At 38.9% G+C, this 17,469-nt stretch overlaps 2 protein-coding genes and 1 long non-coding RNA gene across 4 annotated transcripts in view; 1 reads left to right on the plus strand and 2 right to left on the minus strand.

The window, feature by feature from the left end:
* The window catches only part of LOC105499359 (integrin subunit alpha 1), a 167,868-nt gene extending 151,202 nt beyond the window's left edge, over positions 1-16,666 (minus strand). The window contains exon 1 of the mRNA XM_011771899.3: positions 15,908-16,666. Coding sequence (XP_011770201.2) covers positions 15,908-15,968 — 61 coding nt within the window. The 5' untranslated portion in view covers positions 15,969-16,666. The remainder of the gene's footprint in view (positions 1-15,907) is intronic.
* On the minus strand, positions 1,123-6,821 carry LOC105499358 (pelota mRNA surveillance and ribosome rescue factor). Its single transcript, XM_011771898.3, has 2 exons — positions 3,139-6,821; positions 1,123-2,846 (listed from the first exon to the last, which is right to left on the minus strand). The coding sequence occupies exons 1-2, from the start codon at positions 3,862-3,864 to the stop codon at positions 2,415-2,417; spliced, it is 1,158 nt and encodes a 385-aa protein (XP_011770200.1). The 5' UTR covers positions 3,865-6,821; the 3' UTR covers positions 1,123-2,414.
* LOC139363883 (uncharacterized) lies at positions 4,332-15,881 on the plus strand. Of its 2 annotated transcripts, XR_011625032.1 has the most exons (4): positions 4,332-4,451; positions 8,323-8,784; positions 12,077-12,170; positions 12,553-15,881. It is a non-coding gene; the product is annotated as an uncharacterized lncRNA (long non-coding RNA). The 2 variants fall into 2 exon arrangements; XR_011625033.1 differs by lacking the exon at positions 12,077-12,170 and having other exon boundaries at positions 12,553-15,880.
* Positions 16,667-17,469: the final 803 nt, after the last annotated feature.

Below are 17,469 nucleotides of genomic sequence, written 5' to 3' on the forward strand. Positions count from 1 at the left end.
ATTAGAGAAGGTACATTGGAGTTATGGAGTTTTTATCACATATCCAATACTTAATGAGTAGCAGTTGGAATTAGACTACTCTATATGCTTTCCAGAGACCATTATGTCTTCTAGAAAAGTCAAAAATAATTATTTGAATTTTTAATTTGCTATCATTTTGTCATTTTCACCTATGATCTAGTAAGAATTATATTCTTGATAACAGAAATGTAATTTCTTAAAAATCAGTTAAATTTTATTTAATTCATAGACATAAAAACAGAAATTTTTAGAGGTTTTATAGTTGAGTATGGCCAGTTAACTCCTTTGAAAGACCTTAATACTCCAATCTTTTTCCTGACTGGGGACCCCTGCCAGATATTTACCAGCATAGGAAAAATAACCTATTGCCTTTATCAGATTTTATTATGCACAGGAATCATCCAGAGATGTTGGTACAGGTAGCGTCTGTCTCACTAGGTCTACAAAAGATCCCTGAATTCTAGTTTCTAACAAGCTCTCGGGGATGCTGCTGTCTATGGACCATACTTTTGAAAAGAAAGGCCTGAATCAGTGGCTCTCAGCCTTGATGCCTATTGGAATCATCTGGGTGGCTTTAAAAAAAAAACATTTCTAGGAATAAAACATTACTTAATTAGTCTGGGCTACAACCTGGACACTGAGGGTTTTAAGAGCTCTCAAGTTGAGGTGAACAGGTAGCTAAATTTGAGAACCTATGGCCTCACATGTATTGGTTATATTTATTAGGCCTCATTTCAGTACTGCATAGGTTATGAGAGTAAAAATGTCCAAAAATCTCCAAATCCTTACTGAAAATATAATTATCAATCAGGTTCCAACTTTAAGAATCTCAGTGGTTTCATTTCTATATTCTTATTAAATTATTTAGTAACATATTTAAACAGTAGTTTAAAGATAAATACTCATGGAATTATAATGAAATGACAATCTCAATTATTTTTAAATTAGGAGGTAGATTTATAAAAATATAAATATGTGAGTTTTAAAGTATAGAGAAATGTCAGTTCCCTATAAGAAATAAAAAGGTTCAGACTAGTTAAGAAGCTTATAAAAAATCCCGAAGTCTTTCACACCAGGAAGAAGGCCCACAGACACAGGAAAGAGAGGCAAAAGTTTACTTAGTATCACTACTTGAAATAGGCGTTGCTGATCCAGCAGTTAAAAACTGAATCATGACTATTAGATCATTACTAATTATTTTGCTAAATTGAGGTTTGAAAAGGTCAAGAAGCAATTCCATCGCTGAAGCTCCTTCCTTAACTTTTAGAAATGTGCACCAAAAATACTTAATAAAAATAATATTTTAAACTCGGAGGTATTTGCAGAATTCCATAATTACAGTAAATTGTACTGGAGTTTAATGATTCAATGATAGTAAAGAGTACTGGAGTTTAAGTAAACTGCCACGTACTAGTCATGTGACTTAAACTTTGGAACAGGCTTCTTCACAACTAAAATAGTCCAATAAAAATGTGCAAACCCAAATTAATGCCACATACAAATATAAAACAGAATAAAGTACAACTTTGACAAGGAAAAAATAAATAAATAATATGGCATGTTTTGGTGCAAAGAGCTAAAGTCCTGACTGGGAATGACTTCCAGCTTTGCCACTAATTAGCCACATAACAAGCAAATCACATACTTCAATCTCATTTTAAAAATAAAGATGCCTCAAGATTATTTTGACAATCCCTAGCAGATCAAAGCTCTAAAAATCTAAAAATAACTGATTAAGTTACCCTCTAAATCAAATATGACTAATGCTAACAACAACAAAACAAAACCAAGAATTTCCTTTTAACATGATTGGTTCAACAAGCCTTTGAAGAAAAATATTTAAAACTTGTCTTCAAGTCTACTAATTGTATGGCAATCATTTAAAATAGTAAAACTATTTAAATCTAAAAAATATGTAGTGTGTGGAGGTGGGGAGAAAAGGGATCATTAAATGCAATGCAAGAACACCATGCAGAATTAAAATAAAGAAATAATGCAAACCGAGGATAAGTTAGCAAAAGCTTTTTCTAAGGAAAACTGTTTCAAAGCATGCAGTGTGAAATTTTACAATTTACCCCAAACAACATACTATATAGGCATCGTTATTAAATACACACATTTTCTGTTTCCAAGTACTACAGATAACTCGTAATTCCTATAAAAATTACCCAATTTAATAAAGATGGTAGTACGTGGAGATTATTTCCTTTTAGTTTATTGTTTAAATACATGTTCTGGCAATCACAAAATATCTAGTGTAGCCAAATACATAAGAAATCCCTGTATGAATAAAAAAAAGTGCCATTCTTGCAGCTTTCTGTCACAAGGAAGCTGAGAAATGTACTGTAACAGTTTAGGAGACACAAGATTGTCTCAGTTTTAAGTTTCAATCATTAATCCTCTTCAGAACTGGAATCATCCTCTTGGTCAGAGAGTTCGGGAACAGGGAAGCGGAGAATGGCAGCTACCCCAGTCAACTGGCTGAGCTGTTCCCCAGAAACGTGAAGACTAGAGAATATCCTAACGGTGCCTGCATTCTCTTTCACACTGTCCACCAGCCTCACATACCGGCTCCGTGTGGCTACATCCTGATGCCTGAAGAGCTCATCGCTGATGAGCAATGTGTCAATTGCCATGGCTTCATTGGCCTTCTCCACCTGCTTGAGTCCATAGAAAGCTCGATCCGGTTCATGTTGTAACATTTTATAGAAGTCATCCAAGGCTTTGACTTCCCCAGCAGCTTTAGTGTCTGAAAGGCGGCTAGCTACAGTAGGGTCACAAAGGGCCTCTTTCAGGGAGTACTTGTGTCCGGAGGAGGCATGTACCTAGAATCACAATTATAAAAGTTAGGCAAAAGAATCTCTCAGAACACCCATTGATCAGCCCACAAAGGCTTAAAGCCAAAAGCGCTAATAAGGCTTCATATGTTTCAGCAAAGTTGACTCCACAAATTTGCTAGATATCTAACATTCTCTTTTTTTTAATTTCATTATCTCATGAAAATTCCAGGTAAGTAAAGCCTTTCTCCTCTTATTTTTCCCAGTTCTAAAACTTTAGGAGTAGTTTATACCAATCCCTCTGCCCATTCTTAACTATCCCTGGGTAAGATTGTTTTACCTGAAGAAATTTGGACCGGTTTTCCAGGAGCAGTTTGTTGTCGGTCTTCACTGCTTGTTGAAACATGTAGTCGCAGAACTGCTCCCTCACAAATCCTGGGCTGGCCACCAGGATGCACTTTACAACATCAAAGTGTATGTGGCGCTGGATAGCCTGGACCACCTGTTCATAGAACCGCTCCAAGGCCCGGTCATGCTGAGAGCAATTGCCTTTCCTTTTCCTAGGGATGTTCACCTCCACCTTGGCCCGAGTGAGGGTCATGCTGGGAGTGACTAAGCAGATATGGGCGAGGCCTTCCTGCATGACCACAGCTGCCACATCAGCGCTCCAGGCTGGGTCACAGGCCTGCTCGATGCGCTCCAGAACCACACTATCCCACTGTTTCTTGGCTAGGGTGAACTGGCGGTTGGGCTCCAGCTCGATAGTGTGGTAAGCCCCCATCTTGACATACTCATTCTCTTGGATGTTGGTCCCCTTAACCCGCAGCTGGCAGGCTTGAGAGTCGAAGTCGATGGCCTCCACGCAGAGAGTGAGGGTAGTGCGGACCCGATTGCTGCCCACGCTGCCCGTGGAGGACTCGGTCTGTACCTTGCGGATGGTGGAGGCGCGCAGGCTGTCGCCCACTTGCACGAGGTTGTAAGTGTGCCACATGTCCTCAGGCTCCTCGGGGACCAGGGTCACCTGGCCTGCATTATCCTTCTCGATGTTCTTCCTCACGAGCTTCATGACCAAGGAAGGGGCTCACTGACAGAACTACAGGAACCAAGGAGGTCCTCACCTCCGCCCCGGAGAGGGGATGGGAACGCAGGCCGGGAAGGGGGCGGGGCCCGGTTTCTATGGGCACTTGCCTGGTGGGAAGGAAATACTCTTGCTTCGACTCTTGCAGCCTAGGGGAGCACTTCATCTATCCTTTCCTCGCTCAGTCTGCGGGCTCGCTGCGCCTAACAGGCACGGGAAACACAGCAGCGAAATTCGTCCACTCCGCGGTTCCCGCTGGCAGCCCGAGGCAGCGGGCTGACGTAATGAAGGCGCATGCGCAGCCCGCGTCCCGCGACCCGACGCACGTCCACGTCCCCAAGGGGGAGGCGGGGCCGCAGTCCGCGCACGCGCAGGCGCACTAAGCTGTGAGGCGCTAGGGACGAATGAACTCCCTAAAGAAGGTGCAGAGTGGCGGCGAGTCCTTTAGTTTAATGCAAACTTGAACTTCCTAAGTTTTCTCTTCCATCCCTATCTGTGAAGAATCCGGGGAGTGTGTGAGTGCAAATATTAGTTTTACCTGGCTGCGGTTGCCACTCTGAAACGCTTCCTTCTGGGTAAATTAAATTTCAAAACTTAGCAGTAAAAGTAGCTCTCAGAAGTGCAGATTTGGCCCCAAAGGCCCAAACTATTGTCGTTTTTGCACTTGCCTTATCCGCACTCGGACGCTACAAGCCTGTTGGAGCTGGTATTTAGACGCAGTTTCTGAGAACTACTGATCACGTTCTGTCTGGGCTCCCAGCAACATGTCCAGCTGTTTTCTGCGCCTAGTTACCGTGTCTGCACGATCTCATTAACCCAGATGTTAAAGCGCTGGTCCCAAGAGAGAAGAAACTATGTGAGGAATTTACCCCTGGGTGGACCTCTCAGTTGCTTGACCTGATGTCCTGAGAAACCTAGGCTCCAAAGTTGGCAGCCTCAGCTTTCCGCAGTCCAGTAGCCTGTGAAATGTTTAGGGTGGGGGTTGGGTCGCAATAGCTTAGGGCCAGATCTTCACTGCCACAGCTAAGCTAAAAGTCAAGGCTATGGGAAGTGGGGGAAAACAATTAACTATGACTGACCCTGATTGAATAGCTACATAATTTAAATACAATCCTTAAGTTACTTATCATTCTTTATTAGGAAGTGGAAATGGAGAAGTGGGATTGCCTCTTTGAAAGACCGATGAATAGAAAAAACAAACAAAAAAATCCAAAAGTTTCTTGAGAGCTTAGATGGAGTGGAGCGCAGAAGAGTCCTGCACACATAGCTTCTCACTGTCTTTTCTGTTTTACTCTGTGTGGATTGGAAAGGGGAACTAATCAGCCTGAACAGATGAAACAGGGATGAAAGGAAGGAATCTGAGTTTGGCATAGGCTTGTGAAAGGAAAATAAATCTCGGATCCCCAAACTCATTAAGCCAAAGGGAAAAGTTAAGCTGGGAACTGGGTTACACAAAACTGCCTTGCCTCTTGGTTTTTAAATGAGATGGCTACCAGATGAAAAGCTACACACGTCGCTCATATTTTGCCCACAAGGAAATTCTCAGTGAGCGCCAAAATCTTTACCCTAAAGTGTTTATATTAAAAGTTACCGTGGGAATGTAAATGGATAGCTTCTATTTTCAGCCTCTGCCCACCTGACACAAATGCATATCTGATTGTTCTCCTGCCCCATTTATCTATGTTACCTTATGTAAAAATGCAGATTCAGACTCACTATGCCAGATGGGGGCATGAATGATTATTTTCCCCCTGCCAACTTCTCACATGAAAACTGTATTTCTCAGTATCCCACCCTTTCCCCTTTAAATTTGGAGCCCTCAAAATTATCTTCCCAGAAAGGCATAGCCGGCGCGCGTCCTTAATTTTGGCAAATAAACGTCCTAAAATGATTGAGACTTGTCTCAACATTTTTCTCAACTGACAGGCTACACAATTTAAATTTAAGTGTCAATTATCTTCCTAAGAGATTATCAGGGGACGGAAAGGTCCCCTCCAAGGGGAAAGTCCAAGTAAGAACCACTACTTATTAATATTTGTGGCCTCTTTTCTCTTTGTTTTTCGTTCTCTATGTCTCCCCTTACTTCCTCCTTCCTTCCCACCTTCCAGTCATACTGAGTACCCTCAAGAAGTTCCTAATTCACATTGCCTTCTTCCAATTCCAAGAGAACCCAGCAACTTTTCACTAAGCAAAGAACTGATCACACTGAAGTGTGAAGGTGATTTGCCTATCCGAAGGACACTGTATTTTTTTAAGAAAGTATCTTGTTAACTTAAAATTCCTACCTAATTGGTAGGGCGGAAGTGTGCTTGGGTATGTATGTGTGAGAGTGAGAGAGAGAGAGAAGAAATAATTTTGAACTGGGGCTTTGAAGTGCTCCTCGATCATCTTTGTAAGTACAATTCGTCTTTCCCATAGTCTGCCAAAGATTAAAAGCCACAGAATCACAGTGGTAAGCACACAGTAGGATCTTAACAAAAGGTTTTTATTGAAGAGCTATCACTTACTGAATGTTTATCAAGTTCTTTCCTATGCTCTAATTCTCCCTTGTAAGGTAAATATTCGTTATCCTAATTTTATAGAAGAAAATCAACCATGGGGAAGTTAAGAAATGTTTTCAAGATCACATGACTAGCATTGAAATTCAGGCCTGCTTAACTCTATACCCTCTCTTTCCACTACCACCATCCTATATTATGAATGTTTGTAATCATCTTTGTCACTGCAAATTATGTGCTGTTATCCACTGTCACTTCCCCTCAACTGTCACCTTTACCAGTTAAACAAAAACTCACAGCTTGGGAACCAACCTAGAGGATTTGAAAGGCACTAGTCCCTTTCCTGCTCTTTTATCACCTCTTAAAATTATTATACTTTTGTCTTCTACATAGTTTTTTTTTTTTTTTTCCTTCTGTCCAGCCTAGGTGATCATTACACTCTTAGAGAAAGATCTAATATTCTACTTTAGGAAAAAAAAAAAAAAAAAATATATATATATATATATATATATGTGTATATATATATATATATATCTACATTAGAAACCTGTGAAAAAACCCTTATTGACTCTTAAATCCATGGTTTAAAAAGTTTTATTTTAAGTTATGAGACAAACCACTTCAGGCCATTTTAAAAAATATCAATGCGCTTCCATAATTGAGCATACTATAAAATCTTTCATAGAATTACTGTTTTATGTGAAACATCTGCAATAGTTGGGAACTTTTTTTTCTTTCTTTTTTTTTTTTTTTGTAATTTAAACCTGTAGTTGACTATTAGACGTTTTCACCCAGATTTTGTGTTGTGGATTAGTATTTGTAGACCAATCATTATATTTTTATTTTGATTCATTTTGGATTCTCATTCCCTATGAATTAACGTCTACAATCCCTCTCTACAATCCCAAATTGCACTGGCCTTACAAATTTACTTCCCGCTTTTCCACTCAGGGCATCCTATATTCCACCTTGAAAGTAACCTTTGTTTCCTACATATGCTAGGAACTTTCTTATTTGCTACCTTAACACATACTAACTTCTCTATTTAAAATGTCACTTCTTTTCATCCCTGCTTCCATTAATGCTGCCTATCTTTAAAGTCCAGCTTAAAATGTTGTCTCAAATGTGAAACTGTAATCTTGAAACCATGTTAATTTAAACACATATCTTTTTTGTTGAACTCTGGAAGGATTCATCTTTATACTCTTTTGTCTTCTGAAAGGTCCTTTGCGCATAGTATACACTCATGTATTAATGATAAGCTAGGTGAGTCAAATGTAAAGTATGGCAGCTATTTTAACATTATTGCAGACATTTCCAGACATTTCTTAAGGCATTTATATTCTTATTGACTGTATTTCACTTAATAATGGTAGTTTAGAAACTGCTGTAGTTATATATTTATTTTCATTTTTTTTCCAAATAAGCAAAATATTGAGAAAAATACCAGTGCTTTTAGCTCTATTGCTTTAAATACTAATTTTATACTTATTTATTGGCTGTTTAAAATAGAAATCTTTATATCAGTAGCTTTGTATCAGTATAAATCTTTATATCAGTAACTTTAATTATACCTATTTTTCCTACAATTTATATTAATCTCTTCATAAGGGGAAAAAAAAGTAATGTTACTTCTAAAAGTTTTTGATTTGTTGCTCTTGAGACACTTCCAGTGTCTCAACAAGAGAACTGGGCTAGAAGTCAAGCATCCTGGATTGTAGTTCTTACTCTTCAATTGTTTTTACTGTAACTTTTGGCAGTACTCAGTCTCTTTGGAACCCAATTTATTTTACTGAAGAATTGAGGGAATTGAATTCAATAGTTAAACTTGTAACTAAAAATTATGCTGCAGTAATATTTTTTAAATGTTTAAACAGCACCTATAATCTCATCCTAACATATTTGTTTTCAATTTTGCATGCTATCTTTCAAATCTGATTTTTCTAAGACCCATTTCGGTGGTGGAAGACTGATTCGAAGTTTCATACTTGTGGACCAAGAATTGGCAGACGTCAAATATGGTCTTTCCTGGATGGATTCTACCAACTTGAAATAAGTCCCAGACCGCAATAAAGCTAATTATTTTCATTCTAAATTATAAATAAGATTATTTGTCCTGCTCTCTCATTTGACCATCCTTATGAGGTTCTAGGGATATTATGATACTTGATATTAATAAATTATAGAGCTCTAAAAATGCCTGACTTGAAGCTAGAAAACTGGATCAGACAAAACAAGGGACAAGAGCTCATTTTAACATGATCATGATTATTCAGCCTTGGAAAAATAACTGATTTGGTAGAGTTGACTGATGGATAATCTTTGGGGTACATTAATTTATGTTATCACCCCCCTTTCAGGGAAACCATAGGTCAGCTCTACTGAATGAAATGGTTCATGGACCTCATTGGTGAGTTGAATTACTATCTTTCCTATTATAATAATATGAAATAAATGTTTTATCTGATATGAAAGGGAATTATGGGCTCTTGAAAGATGGAAATTTTGTTTTAATACCCTCTGCTTAGCATGTGACCCTTAAACAGGGCTGTATAAATTGTCTTGTTTTCATCTTGTATTTTATTTTGGAAGGCTTACTTTCCTGCAACACAAACCTAATCCTTTTGTTACTCCATATAAAGCACCTTGGGAATCTCTCCCACCATTGCTTCTTTCCATGTCTACTACCTCTTCCACCAGTAAAGGCAGAGACTTACTACGTTTTATCTGTCTTTGTGCTCCTGGAACACAGCATAGCAAGTGGCACATACTCATATTTTTAGTATGCAAAAATTAATGGTTATTAATTTGTCTTTAATTCAGAGTTTTTAACTTGCCTATAACTGACATTCTAAAATTAGGGAATCACATTCTGTTTTATAATGTTACTAAAAATTTTAAAAGAAGGTTAATCTTAAGGTAAGTTTATATATAAGCCTATTTCAATATTTGAGATAGCCATGCTTAGGTAAGAAAATGGTAATTTAAAATACATCTTCCCCAGGAAAAGTTCTTAAAATGTTTTAAAATAATACATAATGGCAATTAGTTTTATTATACATGGTTTGGAAAGTGAACTTTACAAAATAAGAAGCCAGAGCTCCAATTATGAATATCTAGTGATAAACGCAATTGTTTATTTAGAGAGAATGTGCAAACCTCAGATTGTGCGAAGGTTCCCATGTGACCTCTACCAACAAAGCTAAGTGGATGACTGGGAGGATTAGTTAGCTAATATAGACAAAAAGGTAAAAAGTAAAAGAGAAAGTGTTTTTTGGGTTTTTTTTTTGTTTGTTTGTTTTAAGGAACTTGTTCTCACTTACTATGTAAATTTCTCATGATGGAAAATGCTTACTTGCAGTTGTCACAAAATAATACAAAGCCTCCTACCAAATAAAGAAAATCCTATCAACAAAAGTATGTGTGTGTGTGTATGTGTGTGTGTGTGTATTTCTATTTGCATGTATTCTTACACAGCATAAGATCATTTCACCAAAAATATTATAAGTAAAATGTATAACACAGGTATTTTTAAGGACTGGCCAGTAGCCATGTATTTCTAGACTTCAGTATTTGGTAAAATAAAAGTCAAATTAATAAAATAATTTTGAAAGTACATTTAATTTATAATAAGGATATATGATTTATAACAAAATATATAAACCATCTTAACTATTGATGTTTTAAATTGATTTAGGTGCTATATTTAAATGTAAGAATTTGCGTTTATTTTAGGAGATCTCATATGATTCATACAAAAAGAGTATGTGTATATCCACTCCTTTGCATATTTGAATTACAATGATTTTTCAGTTCAGATCTCTTACTTGTTTTGTTAATAGGGATCTCCTGTTTGGATAAAACTGAATTTTTTTAACACGTAAAGTGAATTCTTAACAACAACCAGCATGTGCGTTTTAATTTCCTTTTAATATTTAGTTGACTTTTTTATCTTCCTTTTAAATCATAGGAAAGTTTTGATGAAAATTAGTCTCCTTCCTATATACACAGCCCTGGAGCCTACCACCAACATGACAAAAGGTTAAGAGTTTGCCAAAGCTAGAGTCATTAATCCTGTGCAACTGGAACATTATTTGATCACTTTATTGTCACCTTTCTCCTGAAGCTCTCTTCCAAAGATAGAGCATTTGGAGGAAGCTCTGTTTTGGGGATCTGGTGACGCTGTTGGTGCCAGAGGAGCAATTATCCCCTAAATCAGATACAAACTTGGCACTTGAAGAGAACTTAGAGGAACAATGTCATATCTTTGTATCTAGATGGGGTTCACATATTAGCCTCTTCGATGGGGTTCACATATTAGCCTCTTCGAAGTAGAAAATTACCATGTAGCTATACTGTGTATTATTGATCATAATTTTCAGATGCACTTTTTTCCCAATTTCAACATCTCCGAAACTAGGAAGTATCTAACAATCTAGCAATTATAATTGGATTGGGAGTGGCTTGTCTTTCTTAGTGGTACATAAAATATGGTGCATCTTTCAATTGGTGGTGTCTTCCATTCCATTATTTATAAATTTGGGTATACAGAAATATTTCAGGTGGAGGTATAATAAAATCAGATGAAGGTATATAATAAAGGGACAATCTGATCCCTTAAGTATTTTATGAGTTTGTCAATAGTCAATTCTTTTGTGATTCATTCAATTAAAAAGTGTCTATTATTTCTGGGTGCTGTGGTTAAAGATCCTACCCTCACAGAGCATACAGCAAGCTGGAAATCAGACAATTAGATAGTTAATTATAATACCATGGCGCGTTATATAATGGAAGCAAAGGTGCTGGGATACACATGTCCTAAGGTAGGGTTCAATCTACTTCAGGGTCTTTTGGAAATGATGTTTATTCAGGGATTGAGATCAGTAGCAGTGGGAGTAACTACTTATGCAAAGTCCCCAAGGAGACTTTAGAGTAGCTGGAAGAATGAAGGAGCTGAAAGAAGCTCAATAATCTTGAAGATAGAAATATATGCAGTCATTTGCATCTCTTGATACTCTACTGTACTTGCTTTGAGGGCGAGTACAATTCTCCAGTCACAGACTGCTCTGAATAGGCAATCTATTCTGACTTTAGCACTGTGGCAACAGTTTCAAAATATCTTTCATCTCAGTTTCTTAACATGAATTTGAGTACACTATTTTGTATTTCATTCAACAGAAGAGTAGTGTAGGTAAAGAATAGCATTTTAGCCCCCAACTTTTCTAAATATATTTTAAACATGAGCTACTTTATTCTACTAAGATATGTCAAGAGATGGGGAAATTCAGCAAGTTCTAAATCTAGTGGAAAGTTTATTGGGTTGGAAGTGGAGGAACACATTAGAGGAGCATCCATCTACTACAGTCAGAACATCAGTGATAAGCTGTAGCCCAAGAGCTCGTGCTTCAAAATAGCTGGATAAGTGTTATGACAGGAGGGAAGAGAAATAGGTAAATTAGTGTAGCATATATATGTGTCTCATGGTTACTCTCGTTGCCTGTTTACTAAACAAACAAAAATCCCATGAATTCATTGCTGCCTTTACAAACATCACAATGAGTAAGACAATTTTCACCATCTTCAGCAATTCCTGACAGTACATTGTCTGCCACTGGGAGTCATTCTTTGTTTTGAATAGGTGGCTGACTTCCTCCCCATATTCAGCCATCTCCCATCTCCTCACTGGATTTCATTTTGAATAGGAACTCTTGCCTGTGGAAAGTCACAAAAGAAGACCCTTGCTTCTAGGCCAACCAAAATGTTTCTAGGGAAGACAGACATATAACTTAATTAGAGGTAATTCTATATTTATATTCCTAATAACAAGAGATAGTAGTCTTATTTGAGTTACACTTAATGCTGTACACCTAAAAATCATGGAAATAAAAGATTGATGTATCATTAATTAGGTCTTTAAGTCTTTTAGACAATTATGTTTGGAATTCACATTTAGAGGAGTGAGCAAGAGAGAATGAACTTATCTTTAGGCAGCCTATATAGCATATTATTTTAGAGCATTTAATTTGAGGTCAGAGATAGGAATTGAGTAGATTTGTCATTAGTTCTTCAACTTTGGAAAGGTGAAATTAACTTCTTAGTACTGTATTTTGATTTCTTCATCTCTAAAATATGGATAATAGTTATAACGTTTTACTTTTTTTCTTTTCCTTTTTTCAAGGCTAATCAACTGAAGCAGAAGGAGTGAAAAAAGAACAAAGAAATCTGTGACTGGTTGTGATCAATTAGTAAACTTACTTTTTTAGATTAAAATGAAATAATACATGCAAAGCCCTTGCACAGTGCCTTGCACATAACACATTTCGGGGTTAAGTTGTGCTAGTTATTCCGTTATTGATTGTCTTGCCCTTTGTCCTCTGGAAGGTTGGATCTTGCCATTTGGGTATGGCCAATGGGAAGGCTGAGCAAGACATCAGAGGGTGGGAGGAAAGGAGGTATATTTATTTTCCTTACTCCTTCTCTGCTAGGCTTCAATTTTGTCACTAGCTGCATTCCTTTTTATGACCACAACTCCAGTCTAATGGCCACCCTCCCATAGCTAGAGTTCATAACAGACTAACACTGCCACCTCCTCAGGCCTAGGAATGGTCATGGTTTTTCTTCTCACTGTTGCTTCAGGTTCTTTTTTCCCACCGTTGCTTGCGCTAGATGTTCCACCCTCTTTTCTTGTTCCTTTAAGGCCTCTCTAAACTGTCACTTTATGAAACTGTCTTCAGTTAAATTCTTTATATGTGGCATTAGTTTATGCTGAGACTTTGATGTACATAAAACAACAATACTTTGTTTGGACATCAGGAAGGACATCTTTTTGATGAATCATTTTAGTAAATGTTGTAAGGAGCTAATATGAGACATTCTAAATCAAATGGGAAGTTTATTGAGATGCTGGTGGTTTGTTGTTCTGATTATGTAAATCCAGCTTTGAAGGCTGTAGAGTTTGTTTAGATGGCAGATGGTTGTAGGAAGGAAAGGTGGAGTTCTTTTCTTGATGCATAAAACAAGATCATATCTTCAGTGGCAAAGTGAACATGAGGATTATGGAGAAAGTAAATAAAGGTGATTGGCTATAATGGACACTTTATGCTTAAGGGTTGTAGTAGGCAGAATAATGGTCTCCCAAAGATATCCATGACCTAATGCCTGGAACTTGTGAATATGTTATCTTAGATGGTAAAAGGGACTTGGAAGATGTAATTAAATTAAAGATCTTGAGATGATGAGATTATTCTGTTAGGCGCATTTTAATTACAAAGGATCCTTAGGAAGGTAGTAGGGTCAGAGTCAGAGAAAGAGATATGATGATAAAGCAGAATCACAGGGGAAGAGCTGAAGATTCTACCCTGCTGGGTTGAAGATGGAGAAAGGGGCCACAGGCCAAGAATGCAGGTGGTGGCCAGAGGCTGATGAAAACAGAGAAACTGACTTTCCCCTAGAACCTCCAGAAGAAATGCAGCCCTAGTGACATCTTGATTCTAGCCCAGTGAGATTTCTGACCTACAGAATTGTACAATAGTAAATTTATGTTGTTTTAAGGTGGTGATCTATGGCAAGTTGTTACAACAGCAATAAGAAACTGACACAGGAGATAGAGAAAGCGTGTTGGATTAGGGCAGTCAGTTGAGAATTTTCGATATTATCTTAAAGCCAACAAAGAACCACCAAAGATTTTTTACTAAAAACAGATATAATGAAAATGATGTATTAGGAGGGTAGACTAGAAGTTGGGTTCAGACTGAAGACAGAAAGATAAGCTCTACAGTGGTGTGCATGGATAAGTACGGTGATTAGTACCCAGGTTACAAATGGACTCTGTTAATTGATAAGAAGTTTCCAAATCTGAAAGAGATTGCTAAAGAAGAGCCTACAGAATATAATGACTGATGGGGAATCAGCAAAGGAAAGCAGTCCAATTTCAGATGCCTCATGTGTTGTGAAATGGGCATAAAACACACAAGGGTTCTAAATATTTTAAGTCTCTTCCTGGATTCACCAATGTATATTTCACCAACATATATATGAAATTGTAACTTGCTAAACTTCTCTGTTACATCAAGTTTCACTCTTGTCTTTTTAGAGGATATGCAAACCTCATTTCATCATTTCTACTCTAGAGACTGCTTATTTGGTAGAATGAAATAGGTACAACTCAAATAGTTAGTAAACTACTGTATTCAGATTTTGCACAAAAACAACAAAATACAATCTAAAAACAATTCAGTTGGAGAAGACTCATAGGTTAAGTATGTGTAAAGAGTAGTGGCAGTAGCTGGTAAGTTAAACTACTCACTGGCTATAATGCTGTTCAGCAGTTACCACTGTTTGGATTATTGGACATTTCCTGAGTAGTGGGAAATGTTTGGATGAAAAGCCAGTAGCTCATTATTAACTCTCTTTACATCACCTCCCTTCTGAAAAAAGCTTTGCTTGCTGATAATCAACTTCTAAATGATCTTCATAAAAGTTAACAATGCTTGGACATCTAAGGCAGGTCTAAACTGGCTGGCTCTACCTTGTTTTTAATGGTAAAAATGCTAAATTAACTAGTACTAATAACCATGCCAGCAGTAAAAACACGGAACAATTGAATATCAATGATATGTTAAAGCCAGCTGTTAATTATCCCATTAAAAAGATGATTTTCTTTCACTCAGAGATTCTATCGATACTTTCCCCCCACCTCCTTCTATTTTTCACCATTTCAACTTCCCACCATCCCAATCAGTAACTGGTAAAAAAGATCTGACCATGAGTTAATTATTGGGAAAATCTTAGAAAATACTATATTTCAACCTTTTCCTAAATTGGATACAACTTTGCATTTCCACTATGTTTTTAAGTCCCCTCCTTAAAAATACACATTTATGTACAAATAACAATAGTATATTTTGCATCTTAAAAGTAGACTGCACTGTGATATTGACAGAGAAAATGTTCACCATTCCTTTCTACGTTTCAAAATATCCCTCCTCTTGGATGCTGACATAGAAACATCATTTTGGAACAAGTGGCAGTTTTGCCTTGCATCCCTGTTTTTTCTTGTTCTGCATGGGAAAAAAGTCTGAATAGTAGACAGCAAGAAAATTCAATAATGTCCACTCTGGAACAACCCGAGGGTAGGAATTTTGCGTATGTATCAGGCGCCCTATAAGCATCACCCTCTCATCCCATGCCATAAAAAAGGGTGGAGGGGAGGAAATATTCAGCGAAGTCCTAAAATACAATGTGTATTGTAAAAACAACTTTAATTTTAAAAGTCAATTCTACTTTGTAAGTTTTCAGTGCTGCTTCACTCCTACTCCTAGGGTGAAGGACTTTGGAGAGACACCAAGACTAATTCACATCAAAACCAGAACGCGAAACTCCTGCCTGCTCCGTAGCCTGATCTGAGTACCTGGAGTGCCCGAAAGTGGAAGGGCACTCTCTCCTATCTGGCCCATGGCTCTGAGGACCTCCCTCCCCGCTCCAAGCCCCAAGCCCGCGAATCGGAGATGCTCAGAGAAAAGCGAGTTGCTCACCAGTGAGGAGCCAGCAGCAGGCGACAGCGACCCCTGGGCGGGCGCGGGGCCGAGGGGCCATGGCCGGAGCGGCCTCAGCGCCAGGGGGCCGCGCTGGTTCGCAGGACAGGACCTGGCAGGACCGGGCGCGGGAGCTGCGCGCTCTGGCTGGGCCACTCAGCCCGCTGCCGCGGTTCCCAGTCCTCTGCCCCAGTGGCAGCGGCGTCCAGGAGCGGGAGAGGAGTGATTTCCTGTGTTTTCGTCGAATGCCTCTAAGTGCGCTCCACGCTTTTCACATCCCAGACGGATTGCCACATCGCCCGCCCCTGCGCGCTCTTGATCTCTGAAATCTCACTGGCAGCTTCCCAGGCTCTGTCCGAGACATGGACAAATAAAGCCAGCTTCGCGGGTCCGTGTTTAGGCTAAAGTCCACGGGCTGTAGAAGCAAACCTTAAAGGGACATCTGCCTTTCATTGAGAGGGTGATCTCGTTCTCCGGGCCAAATCCCCTAAGGTGGTAGGAAGGCGGGTAAGGGCTGGACTTCGGGAGGGTGTCGCCAGCCAAGTGGCTCCGCCTTCACACCCCTGACTTCTCCCGGTCCGGGTAGCGAAGGAGCTTTGGCAGTACCTGGGCGCCCTTAACGGGAGGCAGCTTTCCGAGGTCCATTACGCAGAGGGATTAGGCCGTCTGTGAAAATGAGAGGATCTGGAATCCCCCCTTCCATCTCCTGCGGACACTTGAACTTCACCGTGAAGTCGTTTTGCACGAAAGGGGGCGTCCCTACCACCCCGACAGGCTCCACTGAGGGCTTTGCTTTCGCTTATTGGGAGCCGGGGTGTGGGGAGGCTTTGCTTAGTTTATGGTAATTCGTGGTTAAACGGTGGTTGCAGATAAGCTTTTCTTTGAGATAACTATGATAAAGGAAGAAAAGGAGAAGCAAGACCGAGGAAAAACAGAAAGAGGGAGAGAGAGAAGAGAAGAGAGGAAGAAAAGCAGCCTCTTTTGAAATGGAATGTGTGTGGGCTATTTTGTTTAAGTGAATTAGGATGTTTGTACACTGGTAATTGAATCTAATAAAGAACTCGGGGCACTGCTTTATTTTTTTCTTGCTTGAAACTTTTACGAGTAAAAATTCGTTAAGAGTCCAGACCTGCTTAGGAAGTAGCAATGCTTCCCTTTCCTGGTGAGTTGAACAACCTGGCTGAGTCAAAAGCCATATTCGTGCTAACTTCAACCAATGCTTGCTATTTTCAAAATAACTGTGTCTTAGCGGTTTGGAGAGTTTCAAAGAACAGAAAAGATGAGTGGATTTGTGTTTAGAGGAATCTGAGGGGAACAGTTCAATTCAATTCACTTCAACTCAACAACTAATTGAGCATCTCTATCTAACAGAACTAGGGCTAGGCAGGACAAGAGTGCCACCCAAAGGAGGGTTCGTTGAGCAGAACACAACACAGGTAGCACAGAACAGGTAACACGAGGGACAGGAAGGAAGAAACCCACAGGGATCACTGGATACACTGCCAGTTAGAGGATCGCAGCAACTAAAAGCTGGAGAAGACAAAAGCTGAAGAAGTTTAAGG

The sequence above is a fragment of the Macaca nemestrina genome, chromosome 6 (genome assembly GCF_043159975.1).
Source record: "Macaca nemestrina isolate mMacNem1 chromosome 6, mMacNem.hap1, whole genome shotgun sequence".
NCBI classification, from domain to species: domain Eukaryota; kingdom Metazoa; phylum Chordata; class Mammalia; order Primates; family Cercopithecidae; genus Macaca; species Macaca nemestrina.

What these genes read in the sequence shown, in the direction of transcription:
- LOC105499358 (XM_011771898.3), bottom strand. Translation starts at nt 3,864, where the DNA reads ATGAAGCTCGTGAGGAAGAACATCGAGAAGGATAATGCAGGCCAGGTG. An exon ending in ACCGGTCCAAATTTCTTCAG is followed by an intron (nt 2,847 to 3,138) that starts GTAAAACAATCT and finishes TTGTGATTCTAG; the next exon opens with GTACATGCCTCCTCCGGACA.